This window comes from Sinocyclocheilus anshuiensis, unplaced genomic scaffold (genome assembly GCF_001515605.1).
Source record: "Sinocyclocheilus anshuiensis isolate Anshui unplaced genomic scaffold, SAMN03320099.WGS_v1.1 scaffold637, whole genome shotgun sequence".
NCBI classification, from domain to species: domain Eukaryota; kingdom Metazoa; phylum Chordata; class Actinopteri; order Cypriniformes; family Cyprinidae; genus Sinocyclocheilus; species Sinocyclocheilus anshuiensis.
In genome coordinates this window covers 2,153,504-2,165,761 of record NW_015539816.1, presented here as the reverse complement: position 1 = coordinate 2,165,761, position 12,258 = coordinate 2,153,504, and the positions used below count along the sequence as shown (strand labels likewise).

The window sequence follows — 12,258 nt, the reverse complement described above, 5'->3', positions numbered from 1 at the left end:
AGTGGTATTTATTTAAATCTAGCACAAGCACACATTTTAATCAAAACATTTACAATGTTTCTTAGGTTTCAAAATATGAAGCTATAGGAATTTAATTCAAAATGAAGACAAATCTTGGCAAGTTCTGGTTGTCAAACTCTGTGGAACATGTATTGAACTACACCTGTGGTTATTCTAGGACACCTTAAAGAACTTGATGGCTGTAAAATTTTACCTTGAGACTAGTTGGTTAAAAATCATTTAAAACAAAACGGTTTAAAAAAGTGAAGCTAGTCCTTAGGAAAACTGAAGTGTCATTTTTTTGCAGATGCCAGTTGGTTTGATTTTTTGCATCTAATGCAGTGTGTGACTCATGGCATCAAAATGTTTTTGGATACTTTTCTCTTAACATCTTTGAAAAATGTGCTTCATAACAGTATAGGGTTATTACATCTGCTCCATGATTTAATATTTTTTCCGCATTGTGAAAAAATAACCACATCTGACAGACTGAGACTGACTTTTTTATTCAATATTTACAGGAATAACATTTTTGCAGTTCTTCTGTAATAGTTCGATCAGCACACTCTCCAAAGTTAGCCCCTGTCAAATATTGACAAAGTCACCCTGAAAATGTAAAAAAAGAAAGAACCAAATATCCTTCTCAACGGAACAAATCAACTACGACAAAATATCAATATCTGCTCCTTAGTAGAATAAATAAAAACCATTCGGAAGAAAAGGGCAGACTTAAGATATGATACTCTTCCTTCACAAGGAGACAGCAAATGTATGCCGTGTGCTTCTTTCAGGGGAGCCTGTGAAAGCATGACTGTTCCGAACACTTTATGACCAGTGACGCAGAAACACAAATGCATTTATGAGCGCACAATGATGACCAATAAATACCGTGACTGGGTTTAAAGGCCACATGTGATGTAGTAATAGGATCTCACATAAATCCATACTACATTTAAAGCCTTTGGTAATATGGTATGAATAAAGGACAAACACTCAACAGGCAGTTTAGACACCAGGCAGTTCCTATAGCATTATTCAGCATTCAATTCAGTACTATAGTTTGTTATTGATGAAGGAATTGTGACTGTTATATTGCTGAGGCTCTTACCCACTAAATACTCTTGAGACGCGAGTAGATTTACTGCTGTGCAGTGGGTGAGTGACAGTGTTTGATCTGGGTTTAGTTTTAGAGCTGTTGTAGTCAAGTAAGCTTGAACTTGAAGTAGACTGGAGCCAGGCCAGTATTTGCCCATAGCACACTGCTCAAACAGAGGTAAAACAATGTAGAAACAAGATTCGTGATTTGTTATTTAAAATGTTACTATGTGCCGGACAAATCTGGCAAGTTCAAGTAAACTGTGAGGAGGCATACAGGAGAAATATAATGATCACCTAAAAACAGAACAGTGCCTGGTTGAAAGTAAAGAAAGACAAAAACAAGGAGGGATTAAGCAAAAACCTGAAATGCTCATTAAGACATGAGCAGTAAACTGTTTTTCCATTCAGTCATACTTTACTCACACAAAAGAGATTCACTCAAACATATAAACAAGCCATCTGCAGTCTTTGCTCTGTTGCACTTGTTCTGGGTTGTATATATACAAAATGAAACCAAGAGTCAGTTTTTCCATCAGAATCCAAAATCGGGCTTGATAAAGAGGGCAGAGAACGCAAAGGCGAGGAAAACGATTCCACCAATGATTGTAACTGTAGAGATAACAACAGGAAGTATCAGCAAATAAATCTGGTCAGTGCTTATGCAAAACAATAGAACATGCTGTAAATGACTCAGTCTCACCGGTTCTTACGGAGATCTTCTGAGCCACCATCCTTCCGCCGATAACAGCCAGGCCTGTGCACAGACAGTGTCCCAATGTTCCCCCAACTGCTACTCCAAATGGATTCTGCAGCACAAAACCGGCTTAGTTATTCACAGTTAACGTGAAGTGACATGTGGCCAAGTATGGTTACCCATACTAGGAATGTGCACACACACAGCAGTGAACACACACACACCGTGAACACACACCTGGAGCAGTGGGCAGCCATTTATGCTGCGGCGCCCAGGGAGCAGTTGGGGGTTCGGTGCCTTGCTCAAGGGCACCTCAGTCGTGGTATTGAAGGTGGAAGAGAGCGCTGTACATTCACTCCCCCCACCTACAATCCCTGCCGGACCTGAGACTCGAACTCGCAAACTTTTGGATTACGAGTCCGACTCTCTCACCATTAGGCCACGACTACTCCACTTAACAACACTCAAGTAATTTGCTAGCTGCTAATATTGAGCTATCGAGAATGCTGGAATATGTATATAATATTAAATAATGCAACTGAATGTAATGTAGTTTAAATAATAAATTTTTATGAGCTTTAGGAATATTTAAAATGGTACTAATAAGTGACAAAGTGTTTAATTAAAGTTAATTTCTTATAAAATATAATTTAGAATAAAAGTCTAATGGAATTAAGAAAATGTATTTATAGTATAATATATTTACATTTATAGTCATTTAGCAGACGCTTTTATCCAAAGCGACTTACAAATGAGGACAATGGAAGCCATCAAAATCAACAAAAGGGCAATGATATGCAAGTGCTATAACAAGTCTCAGCTTAACGCAGTACACGTAGAAAGTTTTTTTTTTTATTATATAATAAATACAAAGAAAACGGATAGAATAGAAAAAGAATAGAGCAAGCTAGTGTCAGAGGCCTTTTTTGCTTTTGTTAATTGTATAATAAATAAACAGAAAACAAATAGATAGTTCTAAAACAAATAGAAGCTAGTGTTTTTTTTAAGAAAACAAGCAGTTTGTAAATTAATAGAGTGCAAGTCTAAAAGGGACAAGTTTTTTTTTTTAAAGAACCAGCGTGTTGTGATTGGCGAACAGCTTAGACGGTGTTTCAGTACTGCCCTTGCCAAAGCAGCAAGTTTAGTTAAGGATGGCGTCAATATTGCCATATCAATTTGAGCCAGATTCAGACCCAGAGAATATTGAACAAGAAGATCACGCAGAACCTTTGCACGCACGGATAGACATATTAGAGTGGTAACGTTATTGTTGTGTTTGTTTGTTTTTTTGGCTAAATCACGTTTTAGATAGGATGATGCGAATGGGGATGCAATAGCCCACTGTCATGACCACCAGCCTCAATGACAGGAGCACGACACCAACGGCAAGTGTGACCTAAGAGTGAACAAGTTTGATTTAGTTTATAATCCTGCTGTCAAGACTGGTCAAGACTCTTCCTTCTGCTTGATGTGATTGACAGCTGGTGATGTGAATCTGAAAGTGAACTGCTGCTGATTATGCATATTTTAGGCAATAAATATCTTCAGTGATATTCATTTTAATAACATAAGTGTTTTAAAAATGTACCAGGCTTCAAAACATCATAATACTTTCAGAACGGCCAGAGGGGGCAAAGTGGAATCAATCGAATTTGTTTTTGAACTCAAGCAAACACGCCAATCCTTAAAACAACATATAACTGAGGACTTTGGATCTTTGTTTTAACACAACAAAACTTCATTCTTAAAAACAAAGATTCTTCATTTGCATTGATGGTTCTGTGAAGAACCTTTAACATCCATGGAACCTTTCCATTCCACAAAAGATCCTTTATAGTGGAAAAAGGTTCTTCAGATGATTCAAATGTTCTTCATACCAAGAAAAATAAAATGGTTCTTTTAAGAACTGTTCACTGAAAGTTTCTTTTGGGAACCAAAAATGGTTCTTCTATGGCATCGCTGTGAAAACCGCTTTTTGGAACCTTTATTTTTAAGAGTGTATAGTAAAAAAAAAAGGTTCTTTAGATTCTTAAAATGTTCTTTACACTAAGAAAAAAAAAGGTTCTTCTAAGAAACCAAAAAGGTTCTTCTATGTCAAGGGTATCCAAACTTGTTCCTGGAGGGCCACTGTCCTGCAGAGTTTAGCTCTAACCCTAAACACACCTGAACGGTTCCCTCTGATACCTTCCAGAAGCTTGAGCTCCACCGCAGCAGTGATATCTGGCCCTGAAAGTCCTCCTGCTGCTCCTTCATTGAGGCTGTGTACTCCTCGTAGAAGTGGTGCAAATAAGAACACACTCCGAAAACATGACAGCCGGAGCTGACCGCGTGACCGGACCCACAAAACTCGGAGCAAGAGGCCATCTCTCAGACCTGTGATTACAATCACACATCATTACAGGAAACACACAAAACATCCATATCCAAACATATTGAAGAAAGCAGTTCTTCACCTTCTCAGCTTTTAATTGTCATAATTATGAGTTATACAACAGTTTACTGTATTTCTCAACGTAACCACAATTCATTGAAGCCTTTAAAAAAAAAAAAAATTTTCAGCCTTTTCACAGAATCTTAAGAATCTTCTTAGATCAAATAGAGGCTACAGCCCCGTTCACACCAAGAACGATAACTATAAAGATAACTATAAAAATAACGATATCAGCGTCCACACCAGTGAACGATATCATCTGTTTATTCTAAGCGCATGCACATCTGCCGCTTTAAATTCTTGAGCTCGTTACAGCAGGAATGATTCTGATTGGCTGTCAATTTTTTTATCGTTCATCAGCTGGAGAAAAATCGTTCTGATAGTGATTCCAACAATATCGTTTCTCTTTTTCTTTATCGTTATAGTTGTGGTGTGGACTCTGCTATACTTTAATATGGAGAACGATTTTTAGAACTATATCTTTATCATTATCTTTATAGTTATCATCCTTGGTGTGAACAGGCCTTTACACTCGGTTTGTGGAGGCATATATATGCAAATTCATTCTCTGCCAGCAGGAGGCGCTTAGAGCGGGAGAGATCGAAGTTTCCCCGGTAACGGCTGTACACAAAGCAGCGCTCCGCTCACAAACGCTGCTTTATTTACATACATAATTATTCAGGTGCATGTGTAATAACTTGCGAAAACTTGACGCTACAGCAGCACTTCTTTTTCGTCGTCGTCTTGTCTGATGCACTCAACCCCCACGACCTCGCCCCTCCCCACCCCCCAACCATTCATATTTCCGTAGGTGGGATTTATTTAATGATATTCTAATGGCCTGCTTTGTGACATCACAAAAACCCCCGGAAAACATTCATTGTAGTTCTTGAAAGGGATTTTTTCAAACGAAATCTCTCCCTTTGGAGTGGACTTTGAGATTTGTAACTTCACAGATCTTTTTTATGCCCAAACATACACTACACAATGACTAAAATTCAAAAAGTGAAAAAGCATAATAGGACCCCTTTAATTTAAAAGTCCTTGAAAGTGATTTTGTGCCTCTTTGGGATGGCACAATAAAGCGATGTTCACTTGCAGAACGCAAGCTTCTAGAGGGCACATAAGTCTGAAGTAATGAAGTTAGGTAAAGGGGTGCAGAGCCTGTGGTGGTTTTGTATGCAAACATTAATGCCTTGAATTTCATGCGAGCAGCTATTGGTAGCCAGTGCAAATTGATAAACAGAGGTGTGACGTGCATTCTTTTCGGCTCATTAAATATTAATCAATGTGGTCTGAGAAAGTCAGCTGATCATCAATCACAACTCCAAGGTTTCTGGCTGTTTTTGAAGGAGTTATGGTTGATGTGGATGGATGATGTGGATGGTGAAATTGTGATGAATCGATGGGTTTGATGGAACCACAAGCAGTTCTGTCTTGGCAAGGTTGAGTTCAAGGTGATGGTCCTTCATCCAGCAAGAAATGTCCGTTAAGCCCTATTCGGACGGGACTAGTTTTACAGGGGGTCGTTAGAGAAATTTGTGTTTCACAGACATACTTGGTGATTTTAATCCCGTCCGAATCTGCCACGTCTGTTTTTCTCACACAACCTCTGTAATAATTCCAGAGCAAATTACCTACTGTTTTTCAGCAAATTTATTGATCCTCTGAGAAAACTAATCCTGTCCGAATGCGAATGTCTGTGATTGCCAGTGATATTTTTTTTCACAAAACGTTTCCTTGTGTGTTTTGGCCAACGTGAATTACCATGGATGCTCTTACCGCGCGCATGTTTGATATATTTGCCTCCCGGCAAAGAAATAAAAAAAAAATAACAATAATAAAATCAAGAGCCAGATCACGTAAACTGTTAAGACTGGCTATTGTAATATCAGTGTCAGGTAAGATTACTCACGTTCATTTCTGCACTCAATTACATAATGTTTTAATTACATATGTACCTTTATGAAAATTAAACGTGTTTACTACAAATAAATAAATAAATAAAATAGTTAAACTAAAGTAACCACACATTAACATGTTTTTGCTATACTAGCCTCTTTAGTTTCACCATGGTATTTGTAGTAAAACTGTGATTATACTAATGGTAATCAATCCGAATGACTATACGCAATGCACGCATACAGAGCGTGTGATCTCTGTGACGCCCACAAAACAGACCCTCCCACCTCTGTAATAAACACGGAGATGTTAGTCCCATCCGAATTGGTACATGAAAATCGCAGACGTCAGGTGATAAGAATAGAAACTCAAATGTAGTTTAGAAAACTAGTCCCGTCCGAATAAGGCTTTAGACAAGCTGAGATGCGAGCAGCTATCGTCGGATCATCATAACCATCATGATAATATAATATATAATATATCCAGGCCATTTTTTTTTGCATTGCAAAATAATTTAATGAGCATTAAGAATATTCAAAATGGTAAAACATTACAATAAATTTTAGTAGAAATATATATTTAAATTAATTATAAATAAACAGATCTCATCTATTTAAAAAAAAAAAGCAAAATACAGTTTAATCGATTTATGAATATTTAAAATGCTAAAAAGCGGCAAAGTATTTTTAGTAAAATTTAATTACTTATAAAACAATTCAGAATAAATGTCTAAAATTATTAATTAGAATTAAAAATTAAAATCTCATCTACATTATCAGTTTGTTACAAAATGCAAAATACAGTTTCATGGGTATGAAGAATATTTAAAATGGTCAAATGTGAATATTTTAGTAGAACAGTTATTTAAAATTATTTATAAATAAAAATATATCTCATCCTTTTTTTTTAAATGCAAAACAATTTCTTGGGCCTTAACAATATTTAAAATGGTAAAACGTGAGAAAGTATTTTCAGTAAAAGTGAATTACTTATAAAATATAATTTAGAATAAAAGTTTTAAAGGGGTGGTTCACTGTTTTTTTTCTAGGCTTGATTGTGTGCACCTCTAGTTTTCTCTTCCTCTTCTCTAAAGCAGCGCAGCATGGCCTCACCCCCTTTGCTGCCTTTTCCCGAGGGTGGGGTTATCTGGGTTTGTTAAGTCACGAACCCGGGAAGTAACTCGTTGTAGTCCCTACCAGCCGTTTTTGTATGCATTACAAGAAATAGGCGATGGGCTCTGATTGGTTAGCTGGTCCAGTGTGTTGTGATTGGCTAAACTGCTTCTAGTGCGAGTCTAGGTCCCGCCCCTCACATCGGAGGCATGTGCTCCGGTTGTACAACATTAGACACTAACTAACGTTAAAAAAGTGAAATCGCAATCAACTACCCCTTTAAGTAAGAATAAAATTTAAAACAAAAACAAAAGCAAGCAAGCAAATAAATCTCCCATCCAGGTAAGCAATTTTAAAATGGTAAGAAATCAAATTTAGAATAAGTCTTAATTTTGGACCCTGTGTACATACCTCTCTTGCAGCCAGCACAATAGTGGCAAGCTGAGAGCGGTCGCCCCACTCTGCGAGGAAGGTGAGGGTGAGTGCCTGAATGAATATCGGTGAAATCACGCCGTGACACCTTCTCTGAGGTAATATGGTTGCCGCCGTCCCCGCTTCCACGTCAGGCGAGCCATTGGCTAGCTTATAGCGCTGAAGCTACGAGAGGAGAGGGAATCAATCAATTAAAGGTAAGATAAGATGCTTAAATTATGCAGGGGGTGTTATTTAGCCACACCTGTGAACAAACACACTTGAACTACAAAGCTTTTACCTCTTCATCCTTTTTCTTTATCTCAGCCTGGACCTCCTCCAGCTCCTCTTGCCCTTCATCAGGACTCATCCTCATTCCCTCCCTCAGCATCCTCACACCAAATATGGCAAACAGCGCTGTCGATATGTAGTAGGTGTAGATCCGTGGGATAATGGTGGTGGCATAACCAAACAGGACTAATGAGAAGACGGACAGAAAAATAGGTCATTCGTGCATTCAGAGGATTTTATAAATAACACATGGTAGATAAACACTCTCTGTTAATGCATTAGATTTTAAGTACATAGAAAGACAAACTCAGTAGTCTAATTGCTGAATTATGAGCTAAAATATAACCCTAATAATTATATAAGACAGTGGTAAAGAGAGAAAAAGGCCTGTCAATAGAAGTCTTTTAGACCAGTACGGCATGATGATGTGGTTTTAGACGGATGCAAATTTACTACAAAATTTGCATGATGAATTATATCCTGTAAATATCTCACAAGACTTTCATTGACACTGTATGTATTAGATGAGCTAGATGAGAGAGATATGAAAGACAAGAATAGGAACCCAGAGAATTAAAAAAAAAAAAAAAAGAGGTGACAATCTAAAAAAAGAAAGAAAAAAAAAGCCACATAAGCAAGATCAAAACAAATTTAGGACATGTAAAAAACTGGAAAGAAATGACAAAGATGATGACAATTTCTAGCCTTAAACATTAAAATCAAACCAAAAAATGTCAGAATGGGTAAAATGATTGCAAATTTAACAAATTAAGCATTCACTCAGTAGGGACTAGCTAGTTTGTTTTTTTTAGACCAAATGTTCTTTTGCAATTACTGATTGCTTATTATATTATTGTGTAACTTTAATGGTTAAAATATTCATTATAATTTTACATTTTAATTGAGGTCAAGACCTCTTAGGTGGGACAGGACAATATCCCTGTTTTAAGGAGGTGGGTCTTGATTTTGTTTAAAACTAGCTTCTTTTAATGCTAGGTTCATGTTATGTCAGATAATAGTTTATTCTACATTATGGATGTCTAAAAGTCATGCGACACCAAAAGTTTTAGGTATTGGTGAAAAGTGGAAGATGAGATATGATGTGAAGCAAATCAACCTCTGAACATGATTTAAAAAGTAAAGGTGCATTTGAACAACCTACCTGACAGACACGTCATGAGTCCCAGAGCCAACATGGCGCCTGCCAAAACAGTGAGGCGATTGTAGCGCATAGCCATGATGGCTGCGATGAAGAACGTCTTGTCTCCCAGTTCAGAGACAATGATGACTGAGAGGGCCGCCACAAAGGCATGAATGAAGCCCAGGTTTCCCTTATTGTGTTCATCGACACTCACTGCCGGGCCGAGTGCGTGACCGGTGGTTGCCTTCTGCAGCTGGACAAAAATTATGATTCAGATGTCAGATCAATTAATAGTAACAATTATCCAATTTTTACAAGCAACTAATTTATTCAAAATATGAAGCAATATAAATATTTAGAGATACAATTCAGCTTTTTAATATTAGAATTTATGCGTTTTATCTATAAAGCAAGGATTAAAGTATGGAAAAAATGGGGGTACAAAACAGCAGTTCTTGATATTGTCAACTTCTGTAGTAGTACGATTGCTTATGTATCCAAACAGTTTGCCTGAAGAAATATATTGTAGAGTTGGACATAGAAATGTAAAGAATTGAACAAGAATGTTATGAATGTTCAACTTTACATCATTTTCTCAACTGCTTCAAGTAATCCTATAAATTCAATCCACCAAGTTAACGTTTCAAACTTATAATATTTTGAATCTATACATATATGTGATGTGAATGAATGTCATTATGATACTACTTTAAAGGGGTCATATGATGTTGCTAAAAAGAACATTATTTTGTGTAATGAAATGTTTATGCGGTTTAAGGTTCAAAAAAACATTATTTTCCACATACTGTACATTATTGTTTCTCCTCTATGCCCCGCCTTTCTGAAACGAGTCGATTTTTACAAAGCTCATCGGTCTGAAAAGCGAGGTGTGCTCTGATTGGCCAGCTATCCAGTGCGTTGTGATTGGCCGAATACCTCAAGCGTGTGACGGAAATATTACGCCCCTCACCATACTGTGATGCCCTGTCAGGCCATAGTGTAACATAAAACCATGCATTTGAGATCGGAGAAATGGCAAACAACAAGCGCTACTCTACACTGCCCAAAACTCGCGTTTGAATCATCAGTGGCAAATTCTTTAAATATAAAAAACGTACTTACAGTCTGTGAGTCAGAACAGCCAGCATTGTAGTCTACTCTCCCAGGATCAGGAAACGGTCCTCCATAAAATGTGCTGCACACATCTGAATATTTGGGTTGAAGTGTTCTGGAACAGTGTTGTAAATACAACTTAACCACTGATTTCTAGTCGTGTCCTCTTTTGGAAGGCCAGAGTAGTTTCGCTTTCACAACGAAACACACAGTGTCACACACGGCGGCGGCGGCCTAGAGTGATGAACGGCCGGCGGGCTGAGTGAGAGGAGGCCGGTGAGCTTGAGAACGGCACGGCCAGCGGGCTTGGATATCGTCCTCTTTTGGAAGACCAAACAAAGTAGTTTCGCTTTCACAACAAAACACAGCGTCTTCACAACATGGTGGCGGCGGCAACAATACTACAGCACGAATAAAAGTTACGCCTTCTTTCTTTGCGTGAACATTTGGGCAGCGTTATACAAATCTTCCCACATCATGATGTAGACATGTGGGGGCGTGTTAGAACGAGCCGTTTTAGGTAGGCGTGGCTGACTCTTAACTTTTATAAAGAATATCTCTTTGGATTTGAGACTTTAGTCTTTGCAACTTTACAGATCTTCTTTATGCACCAAGAGCTTGTAACACTCCAAAGAGAAAGGAAAAAATTCAATCGCATCATATGACCCCTTTAACTTAGATTGGTAGTTTTCAACCTTTTTGACTCCAAGGCCCCCCAATTATCAGATAATATTTGACAGCCCTCCTAAGCTGATATTTACTTCTGTTAAAATAAAACAAATAAATGAAAGATATGTCAATTAAAATATTCAATCAGTTTAGCTGACTGTTATTATAACTAAATAAAAATAATTTCTAGACTTATTGGGTCCCCTTGAGATCAACTTACCATGTTAAATGCAACAAAACTACAAAAACACTTACTACAGATCGATGCACTTGAGTTTTTCATTTGATCTGCTCTCAAGCCCTCAAATCGAAGCCTAATTTCAATGCCACAATGTGTCTCTGACCAATAAAATGTCTTAATTCATCCCGCACTTCATGTTTGTGAAGGGTGGGCAAACTCCTAACATAAAAATATAATACCAAAATATAAAAATTCCTAATAAGTGGACACATCTATTAGAGAGTGTGTAATCAAATTAGTTTCCCTTCAGTGCTACTAGCCTAAATACCCGGCTACTTCAAGCACAAGTCCTCTTTGACACATTTATAGTTTTATTAAACATTCTTACATATGTATATTATCTAGCAAAGATGATAAATGTTTCATACGAACCTCCGCTGGCTTCTCCTCGTGAATGACTTTATTCTCTTCTTGAGTTGCTATAACTCCGGCTGAAAACAACACGACGTTTAGTAGAATAAGGAAGCATAAGGACCTGCCACCGCCACGCTGCTCGCCGGCCCGAAGAGGCATCTTAAGGGCTGGCTAATACGGCTTCTGTTGTGATAATACTTTGCAAATTAAGCTAATAAAACCGCTAATTTATATACATTAACGTTTCGTCGCTACGATCAGGCTAGCCCATCATGGTCATCTTCGCGGTGAGAGAGACTGATACCAAGGAAAACCTATAGACAATAGACAAACCTATCGGTTTAAAAAATCTGACCGCGATTGGTCAGCTGGGAGATAGACGTGTACAGTAGAGACATACGTCACTGAAATCGAGGTAGACTATTGGTTGAAACGTCATTCTCAATGACGTGTGTTAAGAACGCTTACAAGATAGGTAGAGCTGCAACGCAAAAGGGAAATATGAGATTAGAGATTTGCTCAGCTCAAAGAATAATTTACGGACATTAGTTTGGCTCCTCTTTGTTACGCGGATTTTCAAATTTCGAAAATGTAATTAGAAGCTGAGTGGAAATAGTAGGTATGGTTTGCTTGAAGTGCAAATTCCATCTTGTTTACACGAAGTTCAAATATTGATAGACGTTATTCATATAGCTGGTTTACGTGTATATAGAAGATCAAATCTGTTTTTCTCTAAGGAAATTTTTTTTTAACTGATGATTGGTACATAAACACTTCTATACACTGTTTTGCAATACTGAC

At 37.6% G+C, this 12,258-nt stretch overlaps 1 protein-coding gene across 1 annotated transcript; it reads right to left on the bottom strand.

Annotated features, from left to right (window-relative positions):
• Positions 1-524: 524 nt before the first annotated feature.
• On the bottom strand, positions 525-11,822 carry LOC107683960 (transmembrane protein 165-like). Its single transcript, XM_016480057.1, has 6 exons — positions 11,476-11,822; positions 9,102-9,333; positions 7,950-8,125; positions 7,649-7,834; positions 1,799-1,904; positions 525-1,707 (listed from the first exon to the last, which is right to left on the bottom strand). Exons 1-6 carry the CDS (start codon positions 11,614-11,616, stop codon positions 1,631-1,633), a joined length of 918 nt encoding a protein of 305 aa, XP_016335543.1. The 5' UTR covers positions 11,617-11,822; the 3' UTR covers positions 525-1,630.
• Between the last annotated feature and the right edge of the window lie 436 nt (positions 11,823-12,258).

Excerpts from the sequence above, each read along its gene's own strand:
- LOC107683960 (XM_016480057.1), bottom strand. The coding sequence starts at position 11,616 with ATGCCTCTTCGGGCCGGCGAGCAGCGTGGCGGTGGCAGGTCCTTATGC. Across the intron at positions 8,126-9,101 it reads ACTCATGACGTGTCTGTCAG|TCCTGTTTGGTTATGCCACC; the intron begins GTAGGTTGTTCA and ends TCTTCTCATTAG. Across the intron at positions 7,835-7,949 it reads TAAAGAAAAAGGATGAAGAG|CTTCAGCGCTATAAGCTAGC; the intron begins GTAAAAGCTTTG and ends CTCCTCTCGTAG.